Source organism: Heterodontus francisci, chromosome 2 (genome assembly GCF_036365525.1).
Source record: "Heterodontus francisci isolate sHetFra1 chromosome 2, sHetFra1.hap1, whole genome shotgun sequence".
In the NCBI taxonomy this organism is placed as follows: Eukaryota; Metazoa; Chordata; class Chondrichthyes; order Heterodontiformes; family Heterodontidae; genus Heterodontus; species Heterodontus francisci.
Genome location: NC_090372.1, coordinates 107,983,779 through 108,000,072, shown reverse-complemented (window position 1 = coordinate 108,000,072; position 16,294 = coordinate 107,983,779). Strand labels below are relative to the sequence as shown.

Below are 16,294 nucleotides of genomic sequence, written 5' to 3'. Positions count from 1 at the left end.
CTATCACACGGAAAGCAGCCAATTAACTGCTCACCATTGGGGATGTCGTCCCTTTATGGGGCGAGCTCCCGCCTCCAGATGTGCCAGCCAATGAGGAGGCCCTGAGTAGTCGTACCAAAGTCTGAACGAGACCCCAGGAGAGCTAAGTGGGTCCGGGGTCGCCAGGACCATTCAGGCAGGTCCCTGCGATGGGGTTGGGGGGAGGGGATCTTCCCGGGGTGCAGCGGCCCCTCTGGGAGCCCTGGATTGCCCCTAAAGGACCCTGCTAGGAGAATGCCAGGCTTTACCTGGTGGTATCTCTCTGCAGGCCCCTTTGCCTTCAGCAACACTGAGGTGGAGGCAGGAAGAGGCCCTTAAGTTCCATTGACTGGCCACTTAAGGGCCTCAACTGGCCTGGGGTGGGAAGGCTGTCTTCAGTCTTCCCCACCCGGACGAAATAGCAGGGGGCCCGGGCAATGTCGTGAACGATGCGTGCTGCCATTTTGTTTGCCCTCTACCTCTGTTCCCGTCTCCAAAGGCAGACCAAAATCCTGCCCTCTGTTTCTAGATGCTGTATTCGAAGCTTATCTCTGATTGTGAAATTACTCTCTCTCTGTAGGCAGGTTTCTGATAGATGTCATGAGCCACGTGCTCAAGGGATATCCCTTGTCCCCAAGCAGCCCACCTGACACTTGTGGAAGAGAGGGAGAATTGAGAACTGATGTGGGATAAAGATAACATGACAACTGCCAATGCACAGACCTGCATGATACTTTGCCTGTTGTAACAAACCAGTTGAATGTTCACTGCTTGGAAGCCCTTCCTCTTTATGTGTACTCTGGGTTCTTGATATGACTGTAAGGTATGTGGGTGCAGTCAATTATTTCCTGCACCTGAGGGAAGCATGTGATCCTGACGAAGCCGAGAGTTCCGTCTTACTGCTTAGTGAATTAGCCTTAGTGAAACATGCATCTGACACCGCGTAACACAGAAGGCAGTGCAACTTTATTGACATTGTTAATGTCACTTGTTGAAGCCTTTAATGACCAAGAGGCATTGAAATTCAGGGCCATAGTCACCTTCAGAGCTACAAATAATGAAATGTGCGATGATGCATTCATGAGCTGTAGTTGGTGCTGCAACAGGTGACATAGTTCTGTCACAGTCTCCCTGGTAAAGCAGAGCTTTGAGACACACGTCTTCTCAGGTAACTGAGGGTAGGATGTTCTGTTCTTGTACACACACATGGTGTAAGGCATTCAGTGCCTCCTCCGCTATGTTGTATTCTCACAGCAGTTGCAGGTCTCTGCACTCTGATTTTCTACTCTTCCTCCTCCTCCTGCTCCAGCCCCAATGGCATACTGAGCAGCACACCTATATTACCAGAGGAAGTTTGTGCACAGACTCTGGGTACATATTGTCCTGCAGCTCCAATTTTTGAACTGAGTTGGAGCAGCCACTGCAGCCAGAAATAAGTCTAAAAGCCCCCTAGCAGTCTAAAATGTCTAACTAAAGACTTAGCTGAATGCAGCTGAGGATCTTCTGAAGTAACACTGGTGCAGCCTCCTTCCTTTGTGGGCAAGTTTTAGAATTACTGAACATAGCACTCCAAAATTCAATTTGACAGAAGGAATCTTTAACCAGGCATAGGACCATAATTTACATATATGCATTTGGTACTTGCACCTTTTGGGCAGGAGCACTGGATGATTACAAATAACCCAAGTGAACACAGTGTCTGGCACAATTTGGGGGTAGTAGGTCACAACATGAAATTTGTAGGTCTCGCACTGATTTTATGCAAATACTGAATGTGGGAAATAGAATCAATTAAAGTTACTTACCTTTATTTGCTGTGTTAAGCATAATTGTAAGTTTACATTCATCCTCAGTCTGGCTGAACTCAGAGCAAGGGATAGGTACTGTACTCTCAATCACCAGTCTATGTTGCTTTCCATCCTCTGCTATAGTCAAAGCCTCTGGGTGAATCTGTCAGATCATACAACTTTTATATTAAAGACAGACTAGAGCAATTGCACACTGAATACAAGACTGAAAAACATTTTTGTGTAACCAGATTTTTCAAGCAGGTCTCTTCTGTTGAAATTAAAACTTAATGTGCACACTGAGAGTTCTACAAATACATTGCATGCCAACTATTAGGCTTGTTATGTAAATGTTCATTTAAAGCAGATATTTACAGCCACACAATAACTTACCAAATACTCCAATTAAAAGAACAATGTTGGAGGAATTGAGGCGAGGAGTAGTGCCTTTAAGATACAGTTCTTCAATAGCATCAAAATATTTATTGAATTAACATATGTGCCATAAAAAATGTCCATGTTGCATTAGTGTAAAAGCCACACCTTAAAATTTTATGGTAATTGGCCTTTCAACAAAAGGTTGCTTGAATTCCTGGCTTTTCAAGTCATAAAGATCTGTGTGAAGATGCAATTGATCACATTTTACAGTGGTTTTTTTTTGTAGTGTTTCGTTTGTGGATATGCTAGAGTTGTGATGAATGAACACAAATGGGATTTGCTTGGGCAGCATTGAGGTACAGGATGTTATAGCACTAACTTCAGTTTATAGAATGCATCCATATTCCCACACACTCTTGAGTTGATTCAGCAATGACTTTACTGGATGGTACTACATCAGGGTTGTCCAACATATGATCCGTGGGCTAGAATCCGGCCTGTCAATCCTTCATAACTTGCGAACAGAAAGGGTGAAAATGATTTTGTTCCATTTGTGTCCCCCCGCTGTTAGCAATAAGTGAACTGACAAATGGTGCAGTGCAGCTTGTACCTGAGCAGTCACTAGTCTTCGCTTCCTGCAACAAGTGGCAGTGACGGGGGGAGGGGGGAGGGTATGAGCACGCAGAGACAATCGGGAGGGGGTGTGTGAGTATGCAGAAATGGTGGCGGTGCTGGCGGAGGGAGGTGATGCGTGATTCAGAGTGTGGGGTCACGCCAAGCGATAGTCTGCTTCCGCTCCCGGAGCATGGTGGGTGAAGGGAGGAATTGCTGGAAAAAAGGTTAATAATTCTTTTTACCCAGTATGTCCCATTTCTAATGCCTTTATCATTCCGAAATTTGCTCACCAGCCGTCCATGTAGAACAAGAATTGTAATGTGGCCCTTCACACAAAAAGGTTGGACACCCCTGTACTTTATGGCTGTCGGCTTTGTAGGCTTCGTTCTAAGGAAGGATGGAAAAATCAAATGAAGGGTCATTTTAGGCCACTTTCATGTGCTAACCATAACTGGACAGAGGGGTACTGGCAAAAACCCAAGACACAAAAGACCAACAGTAAAGGTGAATCAACCGTGGCTATCAAAAGAAGTTAGGATTGCACTAGGTCAAAGGAAGTGGCTTATAAGGTCGCCAGAAAAAGTGGCAAGCCCAAGTACTGGGAGCAATTTAGAATCCAAGAAAGGAGGACCAAGAAACTCATAAAGAAAAAGAGATTATGAATGTAAGCTAGCTAGAAATATAAAGGTGGACTGTAAAATCTTCCTTAGGTATGTGAAAAGGAAACGATTAGCTAGGATGAATGTGGGTCCATTGCAGTTAGAGTCAGGAGAGTTTGTGGTGGAGAATAAGGAAATGGCAGAGAGACTAAACAATTACTTTGTGTCTGTCTTCAAAGAGGAAGACAGAAAAAATCTCGCAGAAATACTACAGAACCAAGGGACTTGTAAAAATGAGGAATCGAAAGTAATTAGTATCAATAAAGAGGTAGTACTCAAAAAATTATTTGGATTGAAAGTTGATAAATCCCCTGAACCAGATGAGCTACATCCCAGAGTATTGAAGATGGCTATAGAGATAGTAGATGGTTATCTTTCAAAATTCTATAGATTCTGGAAGGGTTCCTACAGACTGGAAAGTAGCAAATGTAACCCCACTATTTAAGAAGGGAGCGAGAGAGAAAACGGAGAACTACAGACCTGTTAGTTTGACGTCAGCAGTAGGGAAAACATTAGAATCTATTAAAAAGGATGAGATAACTGGACACGGAAAATAATGATATTTGGATGGATTTGTGAAAGGGAAATCACGTTTAACAAACCTGTTGGAGTTTTTTGAGGATGTTACTTGTAAGCATTTTTAAGATTGTTTATATTGAGTCTTAGACTTGTTGAACAAGTTGGTGGAATGGCGGGATAGATGACAGATGAAGTTCAATGCAGAGAAATGTGAAGTGATTCATTTTGTTAGGAAGAACGTGGAGAGACAATACAAAATAAAGGATACAATTCTAAAGGGGGTGCTGGAGTAGAGGGACCTGAGTGAATATGTGCATAAGTCATTGATGGTGGCAGGATAGGTTGAGAGCGGTTAATAAAGTAAAAAGTATCTTCGGCTTTATTAGTAGGGGCATAGAGTACAACAGCAAGAAAGTTATGTTGAACTTATTTAAGCCACTAGTTCAGCCTCAGCTGCAGTACTGCATCCAGTTCTGGGTGATGCACTTCAGGAAAGATGAGAAGGCATTGCAGAGAGTGCAGAAAAAATTCACGAGAATGGTTTCAGGGATGATGAACTTCAGTTATGAAGATAGATTGGAGAAGTTAGAACTGTTTTCCTTGGAAAAGAGAAGGCCGAGAGGTGATTTGATGGAGGTATTCAAAATCATGAGGGGTCTGGGCAGAGTAGAAAGGGAGAAACTGTTTCCACTCGTGAGAGGATCGAGAATGAGAGGACACGGATTTAAAGTAATGGGTAAGAGAAGCAAAAGCGACAAAATGAAAAACTTTTTCATGCAGCGAGTGGTTAAGGTCTGGAATACACTGCCTGAGAGCGTGGTGGAGGCAGTTTCAATTGAAGCATTCAGCAGGCTGTTATAGGAAAAGGAAGAATGTGCAGGGTTACAGGGAGAAGGTGGGGGAACGGCACAAGTGAATTGCTTTTTCAAAGAGCCGGTGTGGACATGATGGGCCGAATGGCCTCCTTCTGCGCAGTAACAATTCTGTGATTCTGAGCATAGATAAAAGAGAATCAGTGGATGTGGTGTATTTGGATTTTCAGAAAGCTTTTGATAAGGTCCCACACAGGTTACAAAACAAAATTAGAGCACATGGGATTGGGGGTAATATACTGGTACGGATTGAGAATTGGTTAACAGACAGAAAACAGAGAGTAGGAATAAATGGGTCATTCTCAAGATGGCAGGTTGTTACTGGTGGGGTACTGCAAGAATCAGTGCTTGGGCCACAGCTGTTTACAATCTATATAAATATTTGGATATGGGGACCAAATGTAATATTATCAAATTTGTGGATGACACAAAACTAGGAGGAAATGTAAGTTGTGAGGAGGATGCAAGGAGGCTTCAAGGGGATTTGGACAGGATATGTGAATGGGCAAGGACATGGTAGATGGAATATAATATGAATAAGTGTGAAGTGATCCATTTTGTAGAAAAAACAGAAAGAGTATTTCTTAAATGGTGAGTGGTTGGGAAGTATTGATGTCCAAAGAGACCTGGGTGTCCTTGTTTATGAGTCACTAAAAGCTAGTATGCAGGTGCAGCAAGCAATTAAGAAGGCAAATGGTATGTTGGCCTTCACTGCAAGGGGATTTGAGTACAGGAGTAAAGATCATAGGATCATAGGAAATAGGAGCAGGAATAGGCCATTTCGCCCGTCGAGTTTGCTCCACTATTCAAACAGATCACGGCTGATCATCTACCTCTATGCCATTTTTCCAGACTATCCCTGTATCCCTCGATGTCATTAGCATCCAGAAATCTAGCAATCGCTGTCTTAAACATGCTCAATGATCAAGCTTCCACAGTCCTCTGGGGATAGAGAATTCCAAAGATTCACCAACCTCTCAGTAAAGAAATTCCTCCTCATCTACATCTTAAATGGCCTGCACCTTATTCTTAGATTGTGTTCCCTGGTTCTGGACTCAACAGCCAGATGTATTCCTTCAACTGTATAAAGCCTTGGTAAGACCACACCTGGAGTATTGTATACAGTTTTAGATTAGATTAGATTAGAGATACAGCACTGAAACAGGCCCTTCGGCCCACCGAGTCTGTGCCGACCATCAACCACCCATTTATACTAATCCTACATTCCTACCAAACATCCCCATCTGTCCCTATATTTCCCTACCACCTACCTACACTAGTGACAATTTATAATGGCCAATTTACCTACCAACCTGCAAGTCTTTTGGCTTGTGGGAGGAAACCGGAGCACCCGGAGAAAACCCACGCAGACACAGGGAGAACTTGCAAACTCCACACAGGCAGTGCCCAGAATCGAACCCGGGTCCCTGGAGCTGTGAGGCTGCAGTGCTAACCACTGCGCCACTGTGCCGCCATCGAAGGAAGGATATGCTTGCCATAGAGGGAGTGCAACAGAGGTTCATCAGACTAATCTTTGGGATGGAGGGATTGTCTTATGAGGAGAGATTGCAGAAACTGGGCCTGTATTCTCTAGAGTTTCAAAGAATGAGAGGTGATGAGAGGTTGTAATATTCCAAAATTCCCTGGATGCAGGAAAGGTTCCAGTGGATTGGAAAAATGCTAATATAATGCCCATATTCAAAAAGGGGAGGCAGAAAGTAAGAAACTATAGACCAGTTAGTTTAACATCTGTCATTGGGAAATTGTTAGAATCCATTATTAAGAAAGTAATAACAGGACATTTAGAAAGTCAAAAAACAATCTATCAGAGTCAGCATGGTTTTATGAAGGGTAAATTGTGTTTGACTAATTTGCTAGAGATCTTCGAAGATGTAACAAGTAAAGTGGATAATGGGGATCCTGTAGATGTAGTGTATCTGGACTTCCAGAAGGCATTTGATAAGGTGCCGCACAAAAGGTTAATACATAAGGTAGGATCGCATGGGGTTAGGGGCAATTTATTAGCTTGGATAGAGGATTGGCTAACCAACAGAAAACAGAGAGTTAGAATAAATGGGTCCTTTTCTGGTTGGCAAGATGTAACTAGTGGGTGCCACAGCATTTGGCCCTTGGGCCCCAACTATTTACAATCTATATCAATGACTTGGATGCAGGGATAGAAGGTACTATAGCCAAATTTGCAGATGACACTAAAATAGGTGGGACAGTAAGTTGCAATAAAGAAATACAACATTTACAAATGGATATGGATAGGTTAGGTGAATGGGCCAAAATTTGGCAGATGGAGTTTAACGTGGATAAGTGTGAGGTTATCTATTTTGGTCGGAAGAATAGAAAGGCAAATTATTATCTAAATGGAGAGAGACTTCAGAGTGCTTCGGTGCGGAGGGATCTGGGTGTCCTCGTGCAAGAATCGCAGAAAACTAGTATGCAGGTGCAGCAGGTAATAAGGAAGGCAAATGGAATTTTGGCATTTATTGCTAAAGGAACAGAATATAAAAGTAGGGAAGTGTTGCTGCAACTATGCAAGGCATTAGTGAAACCGCACCTGGAGTACTGCATACAGGTTTGGTCCCCTTACTTGAGGAGGGATGTAATTGCACTGGACGCAGTTCAGAGGAGGTTCACTAGATTGATTCCAGCGAGGAGGGGTTTGTCTTATGAAGAGAGATTGAGCAGTTTAGGCCTTTACTCTCTGGAGTTTAGAAGAATGAGAGGAGATCTAATTGAGGTATATAAGATGATTGAGAGGATTGACAAAGTAGTCGTAGAGAGGATGTTTCCTCTGGTGGGGCAATCTAGAACAAGAGGTCACAGTTTTAGGATAAGGCATAGCAGATTTAAAACAAAGATCAAGAGAAATGACTTCTCTCAAAGGCTCGTAAGTCTGTGGAATTCACTACCCCACAGTGCGGTGGATGCCGGGACATTGAGTAAATTTAATTAGTAATGGGTTGCAGGGTTATGGAGAATGGGCAGGAAAGTGGAGTTGAGGCCAAGATGAGATCAGCCAGGATCGTACTGAATGGCGGAGCAGGCTCGAGGGGCTGAATTGCCTACTCCTGCTCCTAGTTCTTATGTTCTTATTTTATGTTCTTATGATCTCGTTGAAACTTACAAAAGTCTTACAGGGCATGACAAGGTAGATGTGGAGGGGATGTTTCTTCTGGCCCATGAGTCTAAAACAAGGGGACATATTCTGAGAATAAGGGGCAGGCCATTTAAGACTGAGATGAGGAGGAATTTCTTTACTCAGAGGATGGTGAATCTGTGGAATTCTCTACCCCAGAGAGCTAAAATCGATAGATTTCTGAATACTGACGACATCAAGGCATATGGGGATAGTAGGGAAAAATGGCGTAGAGGTAGATGATCAGCCATGATTTGTTTGAATGGCGGAGCAGGCTTAATGGGCCGAATGGCCTACTCCTGCTCTTATTTCCTATGATCCTATAATAGGCCAAGAGCAGACTACGTGCATGGCCTTTTATCTTGACATGAGTGGCATGAAAAAAGGTTAAAAAAAATGTTTTATAAAAGCAAAATACTGCAGATGCTGGAAATCTGAAATAAAAACAAGAAATGCTGGAACCACTCAGCAGGTCTGGCAGCATCTGTGGAAAGAGAAGCAGAGATGCTGCCAGACCTGCTGAGTGGTTCCAGCATTTCTTGTTTTTATATTTAAAAAAAATGTTTTGTTTTGTTTCATTTGAATTGATTGGATTAAATAGCATTCTGTTCAGCATGGATGCCTTTATTGTGAGATTACTATAGCACTTCTAATTGTTAACTAATAGTGTGCATAATTATTAATGCTTGTCTTTAACTTATGCTATACACCTAAGCGTGAAATATTTTTTCCAAGATAGATGAATGAAGAGACAAACTTTACTCTATTTGTGAATATAAAAACAATTGTCTTATTTTATGAAGCTAAACTGACCTAAATTTGCTTCTGACATTCTGTGCATTCAAATCCTTTATCATTAACAAAAAAAAGTGGCCAATCATGTTTCACTTTCAATAATGTTATCTTCTCACTTCTCAAACACCTAAATTGGCACTTAATAGAGAAGACTGATGAAAACTTATTTAATCCAGCTGTGGAATATGTAAAGCTGGTGTCACAACGCCTCCACTAACTGTAGAGAAAATTCATTAGCCTGAGGCTTAGTCTTTCCTGAAAGGAAAGAGTAGCCACAAAATTTGGTTGTGATGTGCATGTGTTGAAGACCTTAGTTCTGACTTCAAGGGCTCTACTCAGTCCACTTGTTCCCAGACGTGGGTGCTGTAGTTTGTATCACCCTTGGCCAGCAGCATGACAGGGGCAATGAGCAGAGGTGGCACAGAGTAAGACAAGCTGCTCAAAGAGAGAAGAGGAGAAGGGGAGAAGGGCTCTCAGCAGGAGGCCCTCAGTGAGACAATTCTATTATCTCAACCAGTTAGACACCGCTGCTTCACCAAGGAGGTGCTCACTGAAATCTGCCACCTGTTGCAGCCAGATCTGCAGTTTCAAGGCAGGACAAGGATGGTATTTTCAGTGGCTATAAAGATGACCGGGGCCATGAATATTTATGCATTGGGCTCCTTCCAGGCAATATTTGCAACATCTCAGTTTGCCAACCATTGTTGTATAAGGTCACTGAGGCTCTGTGTACAAAGAGGGATAATTCAATTTTATTCTCTCTTGCTAGAGAGAAGCAGGCAGAGCGAGCACACAGATTCGCCAGGATTACAGACTTCCCTATGGAGGAGAGTGCCACTGACTGCATGCACATCGCTTTGCGGGTGCCATATGCAAATTCTAAGATGTATTGCAACTGGAAAGGATTCCATCACTTCACTGTCCAGCTGGGGTGCGACCATACTCAGTGCATTATGTGGGTCAGTGCCCGGTATCCTGGGAGCAGTCGTGATGCCTTCATTCAGCAGCAGTCCACTGTGCCATCTGCATTTGAGTCACCATTACAAATCAGAGGGTGGCTACTGGGTGACAAGGGCTACCCATTGACCACATGGCTCATGATTCTGGTGTGCAACCCATGCATACGTGGGCAACGTGCATATGAAGAGAACTATGCCGGTATACGAAGTGTGATCAAGCAGACTACTGAGGCCCTTAAACAATGCTTCCTCTGCCTGGACCATTCTCCAGGAGCCCCGCTGTATTTGCCAGAGTGCGTGTCAAGCTTTGTCGTGGTCAAGGGTACAACCCTTGGCACTAGGTATACAGGGAGCAGCTCAGGAGCAGGAGGAGGGAGGAAGCAACCAACGCATCCTCTTTCTGGCCAGGCTGTCCATGATCAACTCATCCAACTGTGTTACCAGTAAACACAACACCAATTCCCCATTCACCAACAGCCCCACATTTTACCTTTCCTCCGTTAGTCACCGTCACAGCTTCCTCTTGGCCACAATGCTGAGATAAAAGACACCACAAAACAAACATTCCAAACCAACTGTATAAATTGAATGATCCAATATTCTATACAAAAGTCAACTAATCACCCTTGTGTATGCCCTTACTGCCTGTCTTCCGTGTGCCTTTTATGTCCTAGTGCTCCTATGCAGTGCTACTCTCGTGGCTGCAGCATGGCTGGTGGAAGGGTGCTCAGTTTCGGTGAGGGAGACTCCAGATGGCCTTACAGGATGATCTCAAGCAGCTCTTGTCCTAGAAGGCCCAGGTTCGGACTGCAGCACCTCAGCATGGGCAGCATCAGTTGACAAGCAACCACAAGGACATTTTGCAGAGTGGCAGGGGTGGGAGAATGAACACTGTCAACCTGAGAGGCGACAGCAGGTTTGTACTCTACAGAACCACTGGCACTCCCATGGGGTGGTACCTCAGCAATCCGAGCAATACATTGAAAAACAGATTTCTGAACAGCTGTGATGCCCTACAAGCCTCTTTGTACTCTGGTATCCATAGCTATGGTGGCAGCAGTCTGAGCTTGCATGGCAGAAAGCAGAGTATTAATTGTTAAACTCCAGAAAGCTTGTTATGGAAGGATAATGCTGGAGCCTATCTTTATTCAGTATCACATTTATTGTACAGAGAAAAAGGATTACAAACATATAGCTCCTCGCTCAAAACCCTCCACCCATCTCAGTCAGTATCTGCTTATAAGTGCTCAAGTAAGACCCCAATTAACACCCTCCACGTGCATATAATCAAACAAATGATACACAATAAACAGATTAACATTAATGAGAGTAGTCTGAGGTTGCGTGGAAGCAAGATAAGCTTGCATGAATTCAATATGAGCTTCCATTGCAGCACCCAGACATGGATGGCTTCTGCTTGTGCTGGAACGTAACCTGAGACATCAGATGCTGCATCATGGTTGGGTCTTCAAATTTTCTCATGGCGCTGACTACAACTTCCACTCTGGAAACGATGGCCCTCAAGATCTAAGCAAAACCCTGTGCCAAGTTGGTGCATGCTCCTCGACAGTGACAGCAGGCTTTCTGGCAGGCCTTCCAATCCATCAAGCATTTCTTTATGCATACCCATCAGCCTTTTTCTGTAGGCCCTCTCATCGAAGCCCTCATCTGAGTCCTCTCCAACAGAACTCATGTGATGTCACCATCTGGCATCTGGGCTAATCTTGTCTCCTGGCCTGGCTGCAGGCCATACATGCCCTGCGTCTTATCACATGTAGATCTTGCCTCTAAGCTATCCTCTAAAGTACTCATCTGAGCTGATGGCTAATTGTGAGTATGAGAACGAGTGATGGTGTTGCTTCTTCATCAATTTCTTCCTGCTCTTCCACCTCTTGCTGTTCCACCACTGCCTGGCCAAATTGCAGTTCTTGGGTAACTGAAAGGAGAAAGGCACAAGAGTAGGGTTGTGGTGAGTAGAGGGTGAGAAAGCGAAAGCTGCATGTTTGTACCATCCGCAGCCTGTAATCAAAAGATATTTTGGGATGAGGCAACAGTGGGATGTGAGAAGGAGGATAACATAGGACGATACCATCATCTTCCACAGTTTCAAACCAACCGCAGGCCACGGCCTCGGCGATTGCTCCTCCAATGATGGTGAGCACCATTTCCTCCATGAGGATAAGGAAATGTAGCCATTCCTGTCCCCAGTTCTTAGGTGCTGCTGCCTCCGGTTATGTGGCACCTTGTCTGCAAGAGAGTAGGGAGTGTGTCAGTGAGTGTGGTGCAAAGTGTTTTGGTGATGTGGCTGTCATGGATGAATAGCTAGTGGTGTGTGCAAGCTGGGAGATTTGGGTGTGAGGCTTGCAGCAGTGCTAAGGGTGTGAGGTAAAACTATGAATGACAGTTTTTCTTTTATTCATTCATGGGATGTGGGCGACGTTGGCCAGGCCAGCATTTATTGCCCATCCCTAATTGCCCTTGAGAAGGTGGTGGTGAGCTGCCTTCTTGAACCGCTGCAGTCCATTTGGGGTAGGTATACCCACAGTGCTGTTAGGAAGGGAGTTCCAGGAATTTGACCCAGCGACAGTGAAGGAACGGCAATATAGTTCCAAGTCAGGATGGTGTGTGACTTGGAGGGGAACTTGCAGGTGGTGGTGTTCCCATGTATTTGCTGACCTTGTCCTTCTAGTTGCTTAGGTCGCGGGTTTGGAAGGTGCTGTCTGAGGAGCCTTAGTGCATTGCTGCAGTGCATCTTGTAGATGGTACACACTGCTGCCACTGTGCGTCGGTGGTGGAGGGAGTGATTGTTTGTGGATGGTGTGCCAATCAAGCAGGCTGCTTTGTCCTGGATGGTGTCGAGCTTCTTGAGTGTTGTCGGAGCTGCACCCATCCAGGCAAGTGGAGAGTATTCCATCACACTCCTGACTTGTGCCTTGTAGATGGTGGACAGAGCTGTGGGGAGTCAGGAGGTGAGTTACTCGCCTCAGGATTCCTAGCCTCTGACCTGCTCTTATAGCCACGGTATTTATATGGCTACTCCAGTTCAGTTTCTGGTCAATGGTAGCCCCTAGGAGGTTGATAGTGGGGGATTCAGTGATGGTAATGTTGTTGAATGTCAAGGGGAGATGGATAGATTCTCTCTTGTTGGAGTTGGTCATTGCCTGGCATTTGTGTGGCGCGAATGCTACTTGCCACTTATCAGCCCAAGCCTGGATATTGTCCAGGTCTTGCTGCATTTCTACACGGACTGCTTCAGTATCTGAGGAGTCACAAATGGTGAACATTGTGCAATCATCAGCGAACATCCCCACTTCTGACCTTATGATTGAAGGAAGGTCATTGATGAAGCAGCTGAAGATGGTTGGGCCCAGGACACTACCCAGAGGAACTCCTGCAGCGATGTCCTGGAGATCAGATGATTGAGCTCCAACAACCACGACCATCTTCCTTTGCGCTAGGTATGACACCAGCCAGCGGAGGGTTTTCCCCCTGATTCCCATTGACCTCAGTTTTGCTAGGGCTCCTTGATGCCATACTCGGTCAAATGCTGCATTGATGTCAAGGGCAGTCACTCTCACCTCACCTCTTGAGTTCAGCTCTTTTGTCCATGGTTGAACCAAGGCTGTAATGAGGTCAGGAGCTAAGTGGCCCTGGCGGTACCCAAACTGAGTGTCACTGAGCTGATTATTGCTAAGCAAGTGCCGCTTGATGGCACTGTTGATGACACCTTCCATCACTTTACTGATGATTGAGAGTAGGCTGATGGGGCGGTAATTGGCCTGGTTGGACTTGTCCTGCTTTTTGTGTAGAGGACATACCTGGGCAATTTTCCACATTGCAGGGTAGATGCCAGTGTTGTAGCTGTACTGGAACAGGTCTTCAGTACTATTGCCGGAATATTGTCAGGGCCCATAGCTTTTGCAGTATCCAGTGCCTGCAGACGTTTCTTGATATCACGCGGAGTGAATCGAATTGGCTGAAGTCTGGCATCTGTGATGCTGGGTCCCCCACCCAGAGTACATTTTGTGCCCTTGCCACCCTCAGTGCATCCTCCAAGTGGTGTTCAACATGGAGGAGTACTGAGTCATCAGCTGAGGGAGGGCGGTAGGTGGTAATCAGTAGGAGGTTACCTTGCCCATGTTTGACCTGATGCCATGAGACTTCATGGGGTCTGGATTCGATGTTGAGGACTCCCAGGGCAACTCCCTCCCTACTGTATCCCACTGTCCCGCCACCTCTGGTGGGTCGGGACATACCCGGGGATGGTGATGGCAGTGTCTGGGACACTGTCTCTCGGTATGATTCCGTGAGTATAACTATGTCAGGATGTTGCTTGACTAGTCTGTGGGACAGCTCTCCCAACATTGGCACAAGCCCCCAGATGTTAGTAAGGAGGACTTTGCAGGGTCGACAGGGCTGGGTTTGCCGTTGTCGTTTCCGGTGCCTCGGTCAATGCCGGGTGGTCTGTCCAGTTTCATTCCTTTGTGTTGACTTCGTAGCGGTTTGGTACAACTGAGTGGCTTGCTAGGCCATTTCACAGGACATGTAAGAGTCAACCACATTGCTGTGGGTCTGGAGTCACATGTAGGCCAGACCAAGTAAGGACAGCAGATTTCCTTCCAGATGGGTTTTTACAACAATCGACAATGGTTTCAGGGCCATCATTAGACAAGCTTTTAATTCCAGATTTATTAATTAAATTCAAATTCCACCTTCTGCTGTGGTGGGATCCGAACCCATGTCCCCAGAGAAATACCCTGGGTCTCTGGGTTACTAGTCCAGTGATAATACCACTACGCCACCGCCTACCCTCTTCTGAGTTGTGATTGATTGAGATTGCTGGTAGCTGAGTGCTGGGGGTATGGTAAATTGAGCAGCATGTGAAGCTAGTGGTGTAGTTGTAAGGATCAGGCATTTGAAGATGAATTAACTGATGTTGATCACTCATGTAAGGTCATTAAATGTCTTGTGGTACTACATAACACAAGAACACAAGAATTAGGAGCAGGAGTAGACCATTCAACCCCTCGAGCCTGCTCCGCCATTTCTGTCTTCCCCCCAATAACCCTTCACTCCCTTGTCGATCAAAGGTCTATCTAACTCAGCCTTGAATATATTCAATGACCCAGCATCACTGCTCTCTCGGGAAGAGAATTCCACAGACCAATGCCTCTCTGAGAGAAAACATTTCTCCTCATCTCAGTCTTTAATGGGAGACCCCTAATTTTTAAGCTGTGTCCCCTAGTTCTAGACTTCCCCACAAGGGGAAGCATCTTCTCGGAACCTACCTTGTTAAGTCCCCTCAGGGTCTTATATGTTTCAATAAGATCACATCTCATTCTTCTAAACTTGCCCAAACTGCTCAACCTTTCCTCATAAGATAACCCCTTCATCCCAGGAATCAGTGGAGTGAATCTTCTCTGAACTGCTCCTAATGCAATTATATCTATTCTTAAGTAAGGAGACCAAAACAGTACTCCAGATGCAGTCTAACTCAGGCCCTGTACAGCTGTCGTAAAACTTCCCTACTTTTATACTCGATTCCCCTTGCACGAAACACCAACATTCCATTTGCCTTCCTAATCACTTGCTGTACCTGCATACTAACTTTTTGTGATTCATATACCAGGACACCCAGATCCCTCTGTACCATAGAGTTCTGCAGTCTCTCTCCATTCAAATAATATACTGCTTTTCTATTCTTCCTGCCAAAGTGGACAAGTTCATATTTTCCCATATTATACTCCATCTGCCAATTTTTTGTCCAATCACTTATGCAGGTCCTCGGGGCTTAATTCCTGGCATTGATCTTGACAGCTATCTGCTCCCACTGTCCTCTCAGACTTTGTCTGGATGGCCGCCTGGCCTTCTTTGGATAGAGGGCATCTCTCCTTCTGTCCACCTCTTGTACCAAGGGCTCCAGTGAGGTGTCAAGAGATTCTTGGAGCATGCTCTCTATATTGTTGTGTCATTAGTCATGTTCTTCCTGTTCAGAAAGTCTGCCCCAGCCACTTCCAGCACCTGCTCCAGCCAAAGTGCACCTCCCCTTCAAGAGGAGCCGGATGGCTTCATGTAACTGCTGGCTAGCTTCAAATGGTACTAATTTTGCACAAACTTCGGTCCCCTGCTAAGGCATACAGCCACTCAAAAGCTATCACATTAATCAGCTGGCAGTACGAAGTTTGCATGCGGCCTGCAATGGAAGGAATGGGTGCGCGTTAATCGTGCATCATGATCTCTGCGCCCATTTTTGTGTGCAATTGAATTTTGCACCTCAAAGGTCTGAACAAGATTGAATTCTACCAGTTCCATGAGATGGCCAAGAGGGTCACCAGAAACAAAATTACACTGGTAGTTCAGACTTTCTACAAACGTGTTTGGTATACAGGTCTGAGTCACTGATCTTGCGATTGTACTATATTATTGCAAGATTTTTGGAGAAAGGTTTTTCCACTTTAATTTCAAAGCATATGAGTGAAACTGTTGAAATTATGGAATTGAAACATAGTGCATAAAAATGGAAATAAACCTAGCCCCACTT

At 44.9% G+C, this 16,294-nt stretch overlaps 1 protein-coding gene across 1 annotated transcript in view; it reads right to left on the bottom strand.

The window, feature by feature from the left end:
- vwde (von Willebrand factor D and EGF domains) overlaps nucleotides 1-16,294 on the bottom strand; it is a 306,182-nt gene that overhangs the window by 237,477 nt on the left and 52,411 nt on the right. Inside the window, exon 11 of the mRNA XM_068052969.1 lies at nucleotides 1,824-1,968. Within this exon, the coding sequence (XP_067909070.1) occupies nucleotides 1,824-1,968 (145 nt within the window). The remainder of the gene's footprint in view (nucleotides 1-1,823; nucleotides 1,969-16,294) is intronic.